Raw genomic sequence first — 18,773 nt, forward strand, 5'->3', positions numbered from 1 at the left:
AAGTTTCTAGGGTTGTAGTTGGGCTTTTCCTCCTTTAATAGCCGGGGCCTTCATCATCCTTTATTTTTTTTTTCTGGCTTCCTCTCCAAGGCAAGCATTGGACTTTTTTTTTTTTTTTTTTTTTTTTTTTTGGTGTGTGGTCAGAGCATTGAACTTAAGGTGCTTCTAGAATTGAAATTTCCATTTCATTTATGTGGGCTTGACATCTAAAAAAACTCCAACTTTAACATTTGTGACAATTCTACCAAAAAAAATTTGTCTCATAAAAAACCTTCAACTTTTACATTTGTCCCAATTCTATCCCAAACTTTTGCTTTTGTCCCAATTCTACCGGCCTAGTACAAAAAAAAACTCTCAATTTTAGCATATGTCCCAATTATATCTCCTTTTTTGTCTCATAAAAAACTTTTAATTACTACTTTTATCCCTATTTTACCATCGTTAGCCTTTCGTCCATAATCACCATTAGTTAATCCTATGTAGCATTTTCACGTTGTTAATGAATTATACATCATTAAAGGCGACATAAAAAAACTCATGAACTTCTCTTATGTAGTTTGCGTCCCCTACATATTCTTGGAAGATATATAGTCACTCAAGACGGCACATTTTGTATCCTTTTTGGCACTCAGCAGCCCAAAAAAGGGGCAAGGCATGGAGATATTTGGACTAACGGTCTAAAACATCATCGTCCCTAAAACATATCGTTTCTAAATTTCGAAAATACATTGATAAGTTCGGCGAGAAAACTCGAGTCATGTAGGATTAACTAACGGTGATTATGGACGGAAGACTAATGGTGATAGAATTGGGATAAAAGTAAAAGTTGAGAGTTTTTTATGAGACAGAAAGATGTTTTGAATATAATTGAGATAGATGCTAAAGTTGAGGATTTTTTTGGATATTAGATCGATAGAATTGAGATAAAAGTAAAAATTTAGGATTTTTTATGAAATAAAAAAAGTTTTGAATATAATTATCATAAATGCTAAAGTAAGAGTTTTTTGGGTGTTGAGCCCATTTATGCAAGGGGGTAACAGCAAGAAATATTTAACGGCATAGGTGGGAAAAGGACAGAATAATCATACTTCTCCTCCTTGGATTCTCGAGAACTCTATGGTGGATGTGCCAAGAGATCATGAGTAGTTCGATATGAGCTGTGCTGACATTTATTGATAAATCTATATTTGGAAGTTTCGACGTTTCGAGAGTATGAATCTATTTTTTGACGCATCAATGACGATAACAAAGCTGAGGGGAATTTTCCCTTTCAAGACCATTATTAGATCAGGAAAAAATTCACATTCAAGATGAACAAACCACGAACCAAGAATAATTACAATATAATATGACCTGACCAGGCTTTTACCTAACGTATCATGATGCACTGAAGTTGAAGGAGTCGATATGATATTTCTTCTCGTGAAAGGAAACTTCAAAGGCAGTGATCCTTGAAATAAGTGCAAATCTGTCTTTATCTTGACACAGTGACAAACGAGCGGCATAGGAAGGAGAGAGCTGGACAGTCATCAAAATGTGTCCATGAAGAAACAAAAGCCCCCGTAAACCCGAGCTCTCGTAGCGACTTTTACAAGACCGCGACATCTCTGTTGAGAAATGCAGACCACACCCAATCCTTTTCTCAAATGTAACCCCAGAGAAAGAGAGAGAGATATTTACAGTACGTACCAAGATGGTTATGGTATTCAAAAATCCAGAATCGTTTGATGTAAGCAAAAGAATGGCTCTTCCAGGGTATACAAAAACTCGTCGCTCCCGTAAAATGGTCCTCTCCTAAAAAGAATTTCCTATATTGTAGGAGGATTGTGGTCAAGGCAAAAAAAATGTCTCGTAACCGGTGTTAAAAAAAAGCAAAAAATGAACCGTAACCTGTACATGTATCCTAATCATTGGGATCCATTTCCTCGTCTTGCTCTAGGGTCAGAGACGACTCGGCCATACCACTGTCTTCATCAGAATCTAACTGACTCTCCATATCCACATCATCCTCTTGAGATTCATTCTCATTTCCACCATTCTCCGGTCTATTAGCCACGGCACTGTGCTGCATCCACTTGGGGCACTCAACTTCGCCACTGTACAAAAATTGGCTCGCGCTGCTGCTCTCACCCGCGTCCAATGTCTGTGATGATCTGAAATTTCGACATGAGCACTCGGGAATCGGGTGTGAGAGAAATGATGTTCTCTTGGACAAGCGGGATTCCCTCAGCAGGCCCACCTCCCCGAGGCTTGCATTGAGATGCTCTCTCACTAGGAGCGTCCAGTTACGCTTCGGATGGTAAACATTATCGGACACATTGGCAAAGAGTTTGACCAGATATTTTCTGCGTCAAAAACAATGTCAGTAAGGCAGATAAGAAAGTACCAGAAAAGGTCATTAAGCTCTGCACACAAGCACCCAGAATTGTAACATACTCCACATAGGTAACTGCAGCTTCATCATACAAAAAAATGCCTTTTTCCGCTAGTCATGCCCATTTGTATGATATTAAAACATATTTGAGCACATTCAAAGAAAACAGTGTCCATGATTTATCTGATGCAAACGGTCATAAATAAATGCCTAAACGACAGTCAAATTACCATATCGCTAGCTTGGGTGAAGTGATAGCCCAGGAGGCTAAGCAATCATCAGATTTCGATTTCTCTTAACATCAGGTACTAACATGAGTGGTCTACCCTCAAATTTTTGCATGAAAAAACGTGCTACTTGATAATCAGGAGATATAGACCACATAAGTCGAAATCTCCTTGTAGCAGCAGCAACTTATACTAAAGTTACAAGGCAAGCAGATCCAGCACCTAAACACTGGGATCAGATAAAATGAATCCAACAGTCAAGAAAATAGACAGCAGTTTTTATTTTAGACATTCTACAATTAAATTTTTGGCATGTTACTAGAAGACAATCTGGCTCATTTATCCTTAGCCTTGGACATAAATGAATCCAACAGTCAAGAAAATAGACAGCAGTTTTTATTTAGACATTCTACAATTAAATTTTTGGCATGTTACTAGAAGACAATCTGTCTCATTTATCCTTAGCCTTGGACATAATCTGGTACCTGTCAGGTCGATATGTTCTGGCAGAAGCCATTTCGTAGAGTCGGTGTCCCATGACCAAGCTTGCAAAATCTGGCCAACCACTTCCGTCATTATTAAAACCTGGAATAAATGCATCCGCCTCAACAGAGACAATATAATCAAGAGCAGCCCACAATAACCTGTGGGCTTGCCTCCTCAAATCAATTGGTGAAGGGTCTGGCTCTGTATGCTTCTCTGTAATCCAACCATACCAGCCTTCCTTTTCATGCCGATAGACAGGCCGATCAGGAGGTGGAGGAAGAGGCCGGGGACGGGGTCCTGCCTTATCCCACTCTTCCTTCAGTTCCTGAACACTCTTAACAGGACGTGGCTGGAACACATCCAGAGGGAGCTGTGTTTCTGGCCCAACTAGGGCACTTAAGTCTTGCTTGCTGCACAAAGACGTTCGATCCGCTAGATTTGCATACATGGCACGTAGAGGAACCAAAACCCTTTGTCCACCAAATGTCTCCGAACCAGCCAAATATATTCTCGTTTTTGGAGGATAGCCCATTGCCCGAAGGAGCAGTCCTACCTGCATTAGAAGCATTTAAGCATTATCAGCTTAGAACACAGGTTATAAAATGTAATGGCGTCCTTGTGTATGTCCTATTCCAAAAGAATTGGCGGTAAAGATAAAACTAAGGGCAACTCATGCTATTCATTAAGTGAGAAATCAAACAGACGCAAAATTCTGAGTTTCCGGAACTCGCTAAGACAGTCAAAAAGTACAATAAATAAACGCAACTCCCATAGAGATCAAACAGCACAAAAGCATATCTACAGAGGAAAGCCACACTGATACTGCAAAGCAGAAAAGAATATGAGACGCATAACTGCTAGTTTTTGTCCACTCCTCTGTCATCACAAAAATGAAACATGTGACGGATTCTTTCATGACCAAGAGAATAGAACACATTAAAGGCATCTGAATGGGCACCACCAGGGGTCCACCCTTCTCCAAATGAAAGCCAAAGCGGTTTTCTACCTTTGATGCTATCTAGAAAGATAGGAAATCGAGAAATCCTTCTTTCTTGTGGCATGATGCATAACCAACTGTACAAGATTATAGTTTCGCATATTTTATTGAAGCAACAAGCATTACTGCATTGGGCCATGCAAAATTGACTCTGACATATTTTGCAAACTTTTCTCCTTAGAGAGATTGTGCACGTAACTATCCACCAGAGTGTGTACGTGTGAATTGAATGAATTATAGGAATTCTGAAATTTTGCCAAGTTACCTGATAAAACAACTAGTCTTTAAGGTAACAATGGACAAATTTTTCACATTAAGATAAGTTCTTTTTTAAGAAGATCAATGTGGTTGCCTGATGCTCCTACCACATCCATCCCCCAAGAGGAGACCACAAGACAAAAATGGAATAAATAAATAAATAAAATGACAAAGAAAGTAACAGCGAAGAACAAGTAAGGAAGTTGGGTCTATTTATGGAAACACCAGTACACTTATCGTACTAAACATAAATTAAAGGACAAGATCTACCTCCTCAGGCATCAATGGACATGAACCATTTGCTTTGCGAGCATGTGAATCCACATTTAATTGGTCAGTGATCATCCCCTGTTTAATCATTTGAGCTCTTCGATACTGTATAAGCTCTGTGTGAACGTCCTGCAGGCAAAGCGATGTGAACTCCTCTGTCAAACCAGTGGAAAGAAACAGAGAACATAAATAAGCAAACCTACACATCAAGACAATCTAAAATAGAGAATAAGAATATTTTAATTCCAACAGCAAACATGTTTAAGTGTTCTTTATATCTTAAAGCCACAAATCACCCAAAAGATCTTATTGAACCGACCACTGTGTGGACTCACATGCCACACGAATAATCCCTTTTTTTTTCCTGGACAAAATATTGGAATCAATGAAATCCAGTACAGGATGAATGTAGACCTGGCAGCTTTCCTTCATTAATTTTGGAAAGTGAACAATCACGAACGTAACTCCTCTAAGCTACAGACAGACAGCAATCCAAACTCTTAATAAAGTTGCTAAGAATGAAATAATTGAGAAGAGTAACTGCCGCTAAGAACTCAATGAAATCAACAATTGAGACAAACAAAAGATTCTACAAAAGATTCTACAACAAGTCATAATTTTAACTGAATGCCTCTCTGCTTTAATTAATTCACATCCTTGAACTGCATGTCTAAAATTTAAGAAAGGAACTTCAATTTAGTAGGAATTCACTAAATATGGAATTTCCTTGGATACAAACAATAAAATGCAAAGCATATGGTATGACTGCCTGCAGAACCGTAAAAGAATTAACAATCTTTACTAAAGTACGAAACTACGCTACTGCCAGCTTATAGGCTCTTTGATGTATGCATGATTAAAAGATCCTCTCATTACTTCCCTTTAGAACTTGTGGCTCACAATATTCATGGGAATAGGCTGCTGAACCTATTATGCTTTCGACTAGAAATATATGGTTCGAGTTTTACAATCATCTCCAAGCAAATCCCAACACATCCACATGTAGTATGTAAACCGAACAATGACCCAGCTTTCATATAATCGGAGTCTTTCACTTCAACATATAGCAGAAAGGCTCAGTACACAAGATAACAATGATTCAGATGCACATAAATCAGCTATCAGACTTTAGATGGATATCGTTGCTTAACAAGGGCACACTTGTATTAACTACAGACAAAGTCCTGAAGAAGCAATATATGACGATCCACCTCTTTCAATGTCATTCACCAAGCAAAAACCAACAAAGAAAATGCGTGACACAGTAGTAAGATCACTTCAAGAAGATATCTATACAAACCTGAAATAGCTCAGCACATCCATGATATGCTAAAAAATCTCTGACAAGGCCAGGATGATATGCGAGGTAAGGCTGCCCCGCAGCTCGTAACCTGTGCAGATAAGAAATGGTGAGAAATCTTGCAAAGGGCAGGCCCTATGGAAAAAAATCCAATATTATGGAAAACATCACATGCATAGGCAACTCCATATAGTATCAAATCAAAGGGAGAGGAACGGAGGAGTGGAGCAAAGTATTTTGGCACAGTGAGGATCCACATTGCAGAAATGTTAAGTTAAAGTTGCGAAGCATTTCTTTTTGCCACATTCAACGGTTACTCGTGTTTGTGATAAACAAAGGAAGCAAAACGCCCTTACTTTTCCACCATGCGGCGCCCAAGAGACAGAACTTCTGGACGAAACTGAAGGGCGTGAAAGGAAACTCTACACCTCAGTCTCTGATACTCGTCCAGATCAGGAGGGAGGACAGGCTATAAAGAAATAAAGGAGATATCAGAGAGTTGTATCTTGGTTTAATTATCCAATTTCCAACAGATGAGAGTTTGCCAATAGCATATGGCAACACTTTTAACACACATCTTAGTCGACAATAATCAATATAGAGAGTGACTTTTGTTAGTAGCAACAAGGTCTCATTGCTTCTGTTTAAAGAAAAGGGAAAAACATAATACATCGCACACATGCAATAGAAAAGTACTCAGCATATGCCCTGCCTGTAAAAGTCAGTCTATCAGCAAAAAGCAAAAATGCCTACTCAAGAAAGCAGCAACAGTGAGTCTACATTCCAGGACAAACAAATATTTCAAGGTTAAGTACCTGTAGGCAGCCTCCCTCAGTAAGCACTAACACAATGACCGTTGCTTTCTTTAACTTCGGCAAGACTTCATTAGCATAAAATCTTGGAGAAGATGTAGCTTTGGGCTTAATGACAGGGTACTGTTTCTTTTTCATAGCCACCTTCATATGTGGAGGAAGGCTCTTCACAACCACTATATCATTATTGAGAGCTGTTATGAACTGATCTTCATTGTATATGTAGGAAAAGCTCCGAAACTTGAAACTGCAAAGTTTTGAATCTCACGATCCTTATCGTTTATACAGGGAACACTTGCGACAATAAACCGTGGAAAATAGAGGGAAGAAAGAAAACCTGATGCCTTTCGCACGAGTACTGTCTTGGATCTCTGGAATTACAAGGGTAGCATTTAACAGCCTGGATACTGCGACCAAATCACAAATCTAGAATGCAGAAAACCAGTCATAAACGCAGAATTTGCTCACTTATTCTTGGAATTCTACTTAAATATAAAAGCCTACCGAAGTTCTTATCTTCTCAAATCCACCGTAAACTTTGGCGTAGATGAAACCATTATTCTTCTCAGCAGGAGCTGCAGCACAAAAGTTTTGAACTATCAGTCTTCAAGGTATTATTCCTTCCTCGACAAGCAATTTCATCAATGCTTACATCCAGAAACAATACTTCCATAACAGAGGCAAATTACTAAAAGCTGAACACTCTACAAAAGCAAACAAGAATTCATCTCATAGCAACAAAGATCAGAACGTGCATTGGAACCACAAGGAAAGTTGACCATCTTGGCCCGCAACAAAAAGTCCAGAATATTGAGTAAACTTACCAGGATGTCTACTTCTAGGATTGGCATAAGGATAGAGAGACTCAAGAGACTTCACATTTCCCCATAATCTTCTATGCGCAGCTCCCTGAACCATGAAAAAAGCAAGAGAGAATAACATCATTGATGTGAAGAAAATACATTGAATAAAAGTGTCATAAAAATCTATAAAGCACTCATCCATGATTCTCTCAAGCACACCTGCCATCCAGCATTTATGGTAAGATCATCCACAAAACCTGTGACAGCACTGTACTGCACTAGATCCACACTTGAATACTTGGCCAAAAGCAAGTGGACTAGCAATGACACGCAAGATAAGAGAAGTCCTCCAAGTGCAGCCCATTTAATTCTGGACATATACCTCATCTTACGGCTATTTTCGATGTTGCAAGAAGACTGCATGCATCCCTACCTTCAAAATCAAGAATAAATTCAGCATGTGGAGAAACAGAATAGTCAAAGTAACTGAGATATGAGTTATGTGGTACACCAAAATAGCTCAAAATAGTCAACTAGGACTGAAGTGCTCCAAAATGAAAAGCCATCGTTCTTTAACCCAACTGTACCCTAGAGGAAAGATGGGGTAGAAAAAGAAGTACATGCTGCACAAGTTTCTATAATTATGCATTAGAAGAATAACTCATCTATTCTTGCACACATTTATCGGAGAAAACACATGTGCCAAGTTAAAATCCAGTTAGTATAAACAACACCGAGATAAACTGCTCTAACAGAATAAGCCTCTCTCAGTAACTCCATAAAGAAGCAGCAACAAATGAGCCAACTGAACCATGTAATAAAGCTTCTTCTAAGAACAAAGGTGCAACTAAAAGCCTAGCAGTGACTCCACTACCCTGATTTGGGAATGTATGGCTCCTGTGAACAACATCGCCATAGCTAAATAAAGATAAAAGAAGCAAAGTAACTTGGATAGCAGAAAAAACCTTCATCAGATCAAACAGCCAAAAAATGAAGGAACATTTCCTTCAAGATGTGCAGCGCCGTAGATGTTGAACCACAAAGAGTAACAGAAGGAAATACAGGTTCATGTTGAACCACAGCTTAGGCACCACCAAAACTTCAGTGAAGGAAAAAGAATGAACCAAAACAGGAAAGTAGGACTCTAGCAAAAGGAGCAAAATCCAAACAAATCGCTCGAACAGAGCTCCCTCAAGAATATTCTCGAGTCCAAAAGATCAGAAAACCTCACTCGAACTAGGAATTGCTAATTACATCGAACGCGACGGATCAGACTCCAAAATCCCTCTCCCTAAATCAGCGCACAGGAATACGGAACTCATTGTCGCGTTCTCTACCAATCCTAGAAACCGATTGTCCCGGAGAGAATTGAAACTAAGAGTACCTGAAACCAGAGCAGCAATCTTCACTGAAGGAGGCTCGGTTCCGTCCTCAAACCAGGATGGATATACTCGCCATTTCGACGGTGGCGAAAGAGCAAAAAAGCGGCAGCCGATGTCAGTCGATGAAGGCAAGCAAAGGCCAGGAAGAGCGAAGCAACTCGCGGATGGCCGCCAATGCAAGCGGCTCACTGCAATACGCGTGCTCTCTCTCTCTCTCTCTAACAAACTGAACCACGCGTGACGTTCCCGATCAACGGAAGATTTTCCCGATCAGGTGGCGTGGAGGATTCGATGAGCGAGCGAGCGAGCGAGGGAGTCGGATCAAATCCGAGAGTCGCACAGAAAAGAACACTTGGTTCAGCGGGGAGATGTAACAGGAGAGGAGGAGGAAGTCGCCATGATCGCTGTTCGCAATGACTCCTCACTCGGCTCGTCGGGATCGAGGAAGGTCGACGATGCCTTGGCGTTCGTTCTCGCGCTTTTGACTTTGGGGGGACCGGAGGCCACACGTTACGTTACGTTCCCATCATGTGCCGCCACCTTCATTTGGCACTGGAACCGGGGGAAGGGATCGTGATCTTGCTTTTTACCCCCGGCTTTGGCTATTCTTCGACCTAAAAAAATATTCTAGAATCTGTACGTTCATTTCATAACCATGTTTGATCAACCAAAATGATACCGATTTTCTAATGCATTAATTAATGGACATCGGACGATGCATTTAAAATTACGTATTTTTCTTTCGGTACGTCTTTGATAAGTTTATTGGTCACTTAGTTAACATTAAAAAGAAATTGAGCTAAGTGTTTTTTGTGTTTGGGAAAATGATACAAAGGGCCATCGTTTTTTTCCTCAACACGTAATGTCATACTTAAACTTTTAATTTATTCAATATGATCCTTAAAATTTATCTCAATATGCAATATCATCCCTAAACTTTTGATTTGATTAATGTGATCATTTATTTTTTTGATAAGTGCTCTAATCTCTATATTGCATTATTCAATGTTCTCATTCCATTAATTCATGCTGTTAGAAATTTTATATAGTCTAGGGACTCTATTGATAATTTATAAATAATTCAAGGACCACATCGAACAAAATTAAAATTCAGAAACGACATTGCACATTATTTTAAAGTTACGGGGACCATAATGAACAAATTAAGTATTGGAGTTATGGAAGAAGCTGGTAGACGATTTATAAGTATGAGGAAAAGTCTCATCCTTTGAGCTAGTTTTTGGGATAAGAGAAGTCTAAGATCACTCGATATTGGTATCATAATCCAGGTCATTAATAAGTATGGACTCAATAGTTACACGAGAGAAATATGAATTATTCCACATCAATTGTGGAAGGAATTTATATGTACGAGAAAAAGTCCCATCTTACCATTTGTATAATCATCCTTTTCTTATTTTGGAGGAGGATGGTGAGTTTTGAGAACCACACCGTGAATGGTGCACGAGCGTACTATAATTGAATCGACATCACTCAATTCCCTCAATCAATCTCAACGCCATGACATATACAAAGAAAGTGTCATCGTCGATAAATCATCATTTCATATTTATCCAATCCATGCTTCTTATTTGTTTTTAAAAAATTAATCTCAACGCCACGACATATCTCAAGATCCAGGACTCCAACTTAAAACATTCTAAGCCAATGAATGAGGTGTAGGTTTCTTGATGAAAAAGAAATCAACAAGTGAACGGCACCAATTATAATAACTAGATGACGATGAAGTTTACGCCTCCTTGTAGTCTTTTTATTCAAGCGTTATTGTGAACACTTCAAGATTAATGTCCCAAATGCACTGCCCGTCGCAAGAGAGTGCACCTTTAGAATTGTCCAGAGGGGTGAGCGATCGGTTATGCGAAACTTGGCCCGAACAACACCTGCTCGCTATATAAAAGAAACCTATAGATGAGCAATAATTAGAATCACTAATGAGAACTGCAAGTAGTAAATAGAAATGAACATACAACAAATAAAGTTCCCGCCGGGGATGGAGAAACTCAAAAAAGAAGAGAACAAAAAAAGAGAGGAACCAACCAAAATCCCGTTCCAAACCGATGACCAAGCTGGTTCTTGAGTACATAGTTTGGTGACTTTCACAGCTTAGCATTCAGAAAACTTGCTGCACGAATACAATATTCACAGGGGACTGCCTTACAAATCTTGAAAAGTTCCTCATTGAATGGCTCCAGGAAATGGAGTCGCTAATTTTGTTCCAATTACAGCTCACCACAGTGTACTTGTAGACTGGATGCTCGAGATCTGAAACCACAGCCACCGGAGCCCAACATATGCAAACGGAAAAGGGTAATACAAGAACCGGAGTCTGTGAGAATTCACGCACAAATCAAAGAGCTGATATGAACTTTTGAATCTTTGTCTGAGCACGCTCTTTCTCATCTGGACCGTCCAGATCCCCAATGTTGTCATGGTATTCCTGCAATTAGGGGCAGTTGATTTTAAAATTATACACCATCAACTACATAACTACAAGTAAGGACAACCAGAATTTCTGGTCTTCAATCACGAAGAAGTGCAGAACTTTTTATAGACAACTTACCCGAGTACACATTTCTAGAGGGCTAATATTGACATATTTAGCCAGTCTAAAGCCAAGCACCTGAAGTCAACTGCCATTTCCGGTATACCCTATCAATTACTGTTTTTTCATTGAAAGAATTCTTTCTCCAATTTTTTCTCCTCTACTTTTACTTCACATGTCTATGGCACTGGATAATACTTCAGACACTTGGCTGCATCTCATTTTTCAATTCAGTCAAAGATTGACAGAATAAATTTAGAAGTTCAATTTGCACATTTTCAATTGATAACTAAGTTATCTGCAAAGCACGCTCCAGAAAAGACGTCCCCTGCCTTTTGGCCTCTGAATTTCCATAGATGCTACTTTTCAATAGCTTTATACTTTCAAAATGTAAAATATTTGATTTCACAACAAAAGCAAAAAAACCTCCGCAGAAGGTGATGACAGAAATACCCATCAAAAGAACTGCTAATCATGTTGTAATACCCGGTTCAGTAGCAAAAATTTACAGCTGTCATATATTACCCACTGGACAAGAACTAGTCAATTACAACGAAAAGGCAAAGAAAGATGTGATTTGGGAGCAAGTACCTGAAGTATATCTTTAACATCTTCCTTGCTAAGTTTTTGCAGCTTGAGAAGTTGTTCGATTCTAGCCCTCATTCCAGCATGTCTACAAAGTAATAGTTAAGAAGTGAGAATTAAACACAGCCGAAAGAAGAAAAAACTAAAGGTAAAGATCCCCTACTGTATAGCTCTCGCAATGTAGAAGTGGAGGAACTTACTCTGAGCACCAGAGATGACCAAGGATGACAGCAATCAGCTGCAGAAACATAACATAGAGGAGAAATGAATTATACATATTTAAGTGAGAATGTACAGATTTAACATAAAAGTAACCAAAGCAGCCGCTTAATAGTCATTTCTTTTTTGCTGGGCACCTCTTAATGGCAACTTTGTTAAGGATATAAGTTTAATCTGAATGACAAACAAATCAGAATATGCATTCAAGCTTGAAAGAGTCTTTGTAGGAATGTTAAAAACATGGCAAACTATCGACCTAGACCACTCTGCAGGAGAAATGAATTATACATATTTAAGTGAGAATGTACAGATTTAAGATAAAAGTAACCAAAGCGGCCTCTTGATAGTCATTTCCCTTTTGCTGGGAGCCTCTTAATACCAACTTAGTTAAGCATATAAGTTTAATCTGAATGACAAACAAATCAGAATATGCATTCAAGCTTGAAAGAGTTTTTGTAGGAATGTGAAAAACATGGCAAACTATTGACCTATACCACTCTGCAGGGAGAAGTCCATGCCAATAATTCAATTAGTCAAGCTTAAGCTGCTTAAGCTTAATGAAGGAAGATATAATCATCCTGATCATGTCTCAAACAGAAGTTTTTCCGAACAAGATCAATAGAACCAGTTTACAAAACTGAACTCTTCCAAAGTAAGTATTCAAGAATCTGAAAGTTCCAGGTGCACCATGTGAGAGCATCATCCTGTATTACTCTTCCGAGACTAGATTTATCCTTTCTCATAAGTAATTGCATGATGCATATAGAGGGGGCATCTCAGGACATACATTGCAACTAGACAAGACAATAATTGTGCTCTGTTGCGCTACTGTTCTATTATCTCGCTTATACAGACTGCACAGCCTTTTTATTTAACTGAAACCCCAGATCAATAAATTAGATTCCCCTCATCGATCTTGTCAACAAATCAACATCTGATAGATCAAAGCATAGTGGTAACCTGAAGAGTGTATAGCCCAGATTCTAGCCTTCGGTTGTATCTTTCATCCTCATCAATCTGTTGATTTCGAATGCATAGAGAAAGTTCAGTTTTAAATTAAATCAATAGACATAAGTTCTTGTCAAGAAATGACGATTACCTCCAAATCATCAAATTCAAGCTGGTTTAACCTTTCCATCTCTGCTTTAACCCGATCAGAATATCTATGCAAAGAGACAAATTGTTAGAAGCATACACCATCATCCATTAAAACAAAGCAGCTTCTTCGCCCACAAGCAAAAGAAATGACAAAATCATCACTAGATGCCTGGAATAAGTAGTTTCTCTTCCATGTTTCTTTTCTTCTATTACCTTTCCAAGCTTCTGTTTCACAAATTCGTTTCTTTACCACTAGGCATGAGATTAAGTGACTTGATGATGAAGCCTTAACCACAGCAATATTCTCCAGATTTCTATTGCTATGATAACCAAAATTTCCACTAAGAAAAGGTACTGAGGGGGTACGACCTCTATACATAACAGCCTATCATACAGAAATTACGCACAAAACATAGTTTCTAACATTTTCAGCTAACTGGAAGAATGAATTTGAACTTTCCCACAACACCAAAAGTGAAGGGTCCAGCACAAGTTATATACCAAAAGTAAAAAACAAAGACAAAAAACCACCTCACATAGAGTTCCACAAGCCGGTCTATCTTTTCATATTCATTTTCCACAAACTTGCTCAACAGCCTTTCCCTCCTAGAGCCCCTTGAAATCCCATCTGTGACAAAGAAATCCTGATCAAATTACTGCCACACATTCTAAAGCATAATGGCTAGAGATTGTATTCATTGAACATGTTATATAAGGGGTTTAAAACCCCATATTAACCAACTTTGCCACACCCAAAAAAAAAAAATTTGTGATTTATCTAGCATATTATTCCATATTGCTAGATCTCCATGCACAGTCACTAGTTTTCATATTTCTAAGTGATAAAAGTAAACACTATGCCTGATAATCAGAAACAGAGTCACTAAAGTGGACTTTATCAACATCACATCCAATTGATTTTGGAAGCAAAAATTATTTCAGAAGTATCAATCAAAACACGTGAACTCAAAAGGAGTTAAATCATTTGAAGGGGCAGTGAAACATAATTCAGCAGGATACGATATTTAAACAATGCAGTTTTAAGGAAATCTATTTCACTTTTTGCCTATAAAGTAAAATGTCAACCAAAAAACTTTTCACAGTTCATGGAAAACCTTAGTCTATATTCCCAATTTTGGTTACAGATAAGTGAAGCATGACAGACTCTAATGGCAATAGATTCGAGAAATATATAGACAAGAGTCGATTTTCATGGTTTTTTTTTTTTTTGGGGTTAGAATTTTCTTGTTTTAATATCTTTGTCAATATTGAATAACGTATTGTGACTTTGTTACCTATCAAAAACATGAAAAAAAAAAGGGGCATTCCAAGAATCGAACTTAGAACCTCCCGCACCCAAAGCGAGATTCACAACAGATTTGACTTTAATGCATGGGCAAAGACTGTACACAGCAATGGAGGATGACTTTATTGCACCTTCCGGAAGCTGTTAAACAGACACATTCAGGAAATAGAACCCTCACATAAACCATTTCATCCAGCACATAAATTATGCTTTATGCTGCGAAAGATGCTCTCAAGTATTTTACTTGCCTGCTTACCAAATAAAGATGCAATTAGAGAAATTATACGTTCTTCTAAGTCTTCTTGATACCTTTCTTTCTTGTTCTTCTTGTATTGCGGAATCTGTAAAACAAAAGGTGTGAAGGCCTTTTAATTGACATTATCCAAGATCAGTCCTCAACAAAAACATGGAGAAAGACATATCTGCTCGCAAAGTAGAGACCAAAGCCATATGCGAGTGCTAATAAAATAACAAAAATGCATCATAGTTTAAGTATGCACAACAAAAAAGCTATAGCATAGTCACATGAAAAACCGTGAGATTTGAAAAGGCAACATAAAGGACCTTCTGTGCCATTACTAGCTCTTTTCACCATGGGAAAAGACTTGTCATGCAACATGAGTTTGGCTAGAGCACTTCTTTACAACAGCTCACCAAACATTACAGCTACTTCCTATTGAGGTCACTTCTTCATGAAGAATTAACCTTCAGCACTTCAACAGATACAGCTTCGTCAAACTAGCACTAACTATTAATACAATGGACAGAAATACATTCTACCATTGCATCCATATGCTACATGTCTAACCAAGTAGCATTCGGCTTCAGCATCCTTATTTTGGTGACTAGCCTGAAGCATACGACGCTCTAGGTACTACAGGCAGAGTTAAAGAAGTATCAGACCAGTACTTCTCCTTGGGAATTCCATCCCCAATTTTTGCTGCGGCTTTTGCTTTTCAATAAAAAATCTGCTGACTAGAGCATCATAGAGTTCTTTCAAATGGGAACGGTATCTAAAGCCAGACTTCATTGTATCAGTATTCCCACTGCAAATGGCACCCCCACCACGTCCTCCCTTTTATGGTGTTGGAATAGCACTATTAACGCAACATTACCATTCGATTATGAGATAGCTCTTCCATTAACCATGAATGCAGTAAGGACTAGACGGCAGAACCATAAAACCGACATCACCATGAAATGCAGTAAGGGCTGTGATTACTGGACCGTAAACTTAATGAGCAGAACTTTTCCAATCAAAGTGAGTAAAACGAGTACTTACCTTACCCATGAAAGTAGCGAAGGCAGTCTTCAAGCCCAGAACATCCACGAACCTCTCACATGCGGGAGGATACTTGGTCATGGCAAAGTCAAGCGCCCTGATCGCAGAACCGTAAGCTGACTTCTTCTGCTTCATAATGATTATCATTAACTCCACGCCCTCGGCTTTCACAAACCTCTCCTTGTTCTCCAGAGGCATTACCAAGCAGCACAAGCAGTCAAACAGATTCTCCAACATCTCCTCCTCGTCCTGCGTCTTCGGGTCCTTCGACTTGTACATCGCAACAGCCTGCAGCATCACATCCACGCCGTTCATCTGCCCCAGCTTCTTCTGATTAGCCTTGCTGTTCTGCAGCAATATCGCCAAAATCTCCGACGCGTACTGCTTGTTGCTGTCGAATTCCTTCTGCCTGATCTTCGTCAACAACCACCTAAACAGCTTCGTCTTCTCGCACACCAACTCTGCCACCGCAGGCTTCACTTCTATCAAATTCTCAATCGTGGCAAGAGTATTGTACACTGCAGCCATCTCGTCGGGGTCAGACTCCGATAATCGATGCAAATTCTGGACCAGGAGCTCGAGCACGTTGTTCTCGACCAATGCATCAACAAGAACCCTAGCGGGCTCGTCGTTGTCCTCCAAGACGTCCTCGTCCGTCAGGTCCTCAAGGAGCTGGACGACGTCGATGGCGATGTCGGTGTTCTCGTGGCTGAGCAAGCCGAGGATAGAAGGAATGGTGTTGAGTGACACGAGGTCGGGGTAGAGCTCCGGGCCCCCGGCGAGGACCTTGAGCTTCTGGAGCTCCTCGTGAAGCTCGATTTCGGAGTCGGCGAAACGCTCGGGCTGGTCGGGGTACTTGAGGCGAGCCTCAATGTTCTCCTTGAGGCGACGCTCGAAGGCGAGGACGAGCTTCTTCAGGGTCTTGAGGTCGAGGACTTCGACGGTGCCCTGGGATCTCTCCACGGCTTCGAGAAGAGACAGGTCGACGCCACCGTTGCCGCCGCCATTGCTGGCGGGGTATGAATCAGGGAGGTCGTCGCGCTTCCGCTTGAAGCTGCGGTCGCGAGTATCGGGGAGTTCCATATCCATCTCCGCTCGTCCTCTCTCTCTCTCTCTCTCTGGACCTCGATGAAGCGAGCTGGACTGTGCGGCCGCGCTATTGAGCTCGAACGGAGCTGAGTCCGCAATAGGGAAACGGCGACGTCCGCTGTCGTGGCGAACCGATTATTTGATTCAAACCGGTGGTGCGCAACTGAACCGGTTCAATTCAGGTATCGGGGCGAAACCGGTTTCTGGCTCACTGGCTCAGTGCCAAGCCAAATCGACGGTAAACGGCCAAGGACCGATTCGGTTTTTTGTTGAAAGATGGAGCAAAACGATATGTCTCATAACTTTGACATGACAAAACCGATCAATGTTGATGCATTGCGAGAGCAGGCTTGGGGGCAGCTCTGGTCTAAGACCAGGAGGGCACGGTTCGACTCGAATTCGCTCTCACCGGTCCATGGGCCCAAAAATTGAGAAAAATAAAAGACATATGGATGGTGTGTTTGTTTCACGAAAAATAAACAATTTAAAATTTATTATTTTAAAAAAATAGTTGATTGTATCACTTGAAATAATCAGTAAAAAAAAATATCTTTCATTATTGATAAAAATATATGTCAATGTATTTTCACGGATAATAAAAATATTTTTTTATATATTAATTTTTTGTAAGCAATATAAGAAAAAATTTTAAATTTTTTTTTTTTTCAAATTCTTTCATTTTTCGTGAAATAAACTATGCCTTATATAAAAAGTTGGGTAAAGCCCTGTTTGTAGAATAGAACGGGCTTTTCCAGGCCCAGGCCCAGGCCCAGGCTCGCGCCGTTTGTCACCACTCCACTTCTTGGGCCTGATGGTAATGTCATCTTACTGTTTTTTTTTTTTATCAAACGTGATCAGACTTGATTCACTCATTTTATTTTCCTATTCAACTTTAAGATTGGGTGTCATCTTTTGTCATTCTCTAATTTTCTTCTCTCTCTCTCTCTATTCAAGCCCGTTTTCTCCAAGATATCCAAGGCGTCCACACGCGGATCTTATATTTAAGGATAGACTCTAATCTTAAAAAGTTCATTGAGTGGTCACCTTCTTAATTATAGTGTCTCCCACTCAAATAATACTATAATGCCCATGGACCGTCCGTATCATTTTTATCTCCTTATTCCTTTTTTAAAGCGTTCGTCAACTCTTTTCTCGGCTGTCGGCGGCATGTCCCGAGATATAATTTATTTTTCCCGGTGTTTTATTGGCTAATTATTTCAAGCTATATAAGTGATCATTTCTTTAGGAATATATTTCTCAAAGCATTGATATTCCGTAAAACAAACGGAGGCTACTTAGACATTTTTCTCTAAGTTATGAAAACGGACCAATTGTAGATTTCAGTATTTTGATATAAAAATTTTGCAAGTTATTTCGTGATGAATAAAAGGCAAAGACATAATGTTGTAACATTTATATAAAGTATATATATAAAAAAAAAGGCCAATTGTTTCAAATTTTTGAATCTTTTCACAATATGCCAATATTGTCTTGCCGGCCAATTTTGGCCGAAACTTATTGACATGGTGGCCCAATCAACATTAGTCGTCACATGTGGCACTGCTAATTGTTAATGTGAACGATTTTTGTAATCTTTTTAAAAAATAATCCTTTTTTATCCAAATTTTACTTTGCTAGTCGTTAGGCCTCGATGATAGTTGGCGAAAGTCGCCGACCCAAGTGAGGTCGAAGGGGGTCACAACCCTCTCACCTTGGTGAGGG

General features: G+C 39.5%; 2 protein-coding genes across 4 annotated transcripts; both read right to left on the bottom strand.

Annotated features, from left to right (window-relative positions):
* Positions 1-1,675: 1,675 nt before the first annotated feature.
* On the bottom strand, positions 1,676-9,492 carry LOC115739005 (protein EMBRYO SAC DEVELOPMENT ARREST 30). Of its 3 annotated transcripts, none has more exons than XM_030671860.2 (11): positions 8,912-9,492; positions 7,747-7,956; positions 7,549-7,633; positions 7,229-7,302; positions 7,062-7,150; positions 6,728-6,971; positions 6,269-6,381; positions 5,913-6,003; positions 4,613-4,741; positions 3,087-3,640; positions 1,676-2,345 (listed from the first exon to the last, which is right to left on the bottom strand). In XM_030671860.2, the coding sequence occupies exons 2-11, from the start codon at positions 7,948-7,950 to the stop codon at positions 1,904-1,906; spliced, it is 2,025 nt and encodes a 674-aa protein (XP_030527720.1). In that variant the 5' UTR covers positions 7,951-7,956; positions 8,912-9,492; the 3' UTR covers positions 1,676-1,903. The 3 variants fall into 3 exon arrangements, with proteins under 3 accessions (XP_030527720.1, XP_030527728.1, XP_030527712.1); XM_030671868.2 differs by having other exon boundaries at positions 7,229-7,299; positions 7,747-7,960; XM_030671852.2 differs by having other exon boundaries at positions 7,747-7,960.
* A 1,508-nt stretch (positions 9,493-11,000) lies between these two features.
* Positions 11,001-17,131, bottom strand: LOC115739022 (beta-catenin-like protein 1). Its single transcript, XM_030671880.2, has 8 exons — positions 15,963-17,131; positions 14,937-15,021; positions 13,906-14,002; positions 13,376-13,439; positions 13,237-13,293; positions 12,258-12,295; positions 12,064-12,145; positions 11,001-11,367 (listed from the first exon to the last, which is right to left on the bottom strand). The coding sequence occupies exons 1-8, from the start codon at positions 17,049-17,051 to the stop codon at positions 11,278-11,280; spliced, it is 1,602 nt and encodes a 533-aa protein (XP_030527740.1). The 5' UTR covers positions 17,052-17,131; the 3' UTR covers positions 11,001-11,277.
* Positions 17,132-18,773: the final 1,642 nt, after the last annotated feature.

The sequence above is a fragment of the Rhodamnia argentea genome, chromosome 2, assembly GCF_020921035.1.
Source record: "Rhodamnia argentea isolate NSW1041297 chromosome 2, ASM2092103v1, whole genome shotgun sequence".
NCBI classification, from domain to species: Eukaryota; Viridiplantae; Streptophyta; class Magnoliopsida; order Myrtales; family Myrtaceae; genus Rhodamnia; species Rhodamnia argentea.

Excerpts from the sequence above, each read along its gene's own strand:
- LOC115739005 (XM_030671860.2), bottom strand. The coding sequence starts at position 7,950 with ATGCAGTCTTCTTGCAACATCGAAAATAGCCGTAAGATGAGGTATATG. Across the intron at positions 6,382-6,727 it reads CTGAGGGAGGCTGCCTACAG|CCTGTCCTCCCTCCTGATCT; the intron begins GTACTTAACCTT and ends ATTTCTTTATAG. Across the intron at positions 4,742-5,912 it reads GATGTGCTGAGCTATTTCAG|GACGTTCACACAGAGCTTAT; the intron begins GTTTGTATAGAT and ends CTTTGCCTGCAG.
- LOC115739022 (XM_030671880.2), bottom strand. The coding sequence starts at position 17,051 with ATGGATATGGAACTCCCCGATACTCGCGACCGCAGCTTCAAGCGGAAG. Across the intron at positions 13,440-13,905 it reads CTTGTGGAACTCTATGTGAG|ATATTCTGATCGGGTTAAAG; the intron begins GTGGTTTTTTGT and ends CTCTTTGCATAG. Across the intron at positions 13,294-13,375 it reads TTGAATTTGATGATTTGGAG|ATTGATGAGGATGAAAGATA; the intron begins GTAATCGTCATT and ends CGAAATCAACAG.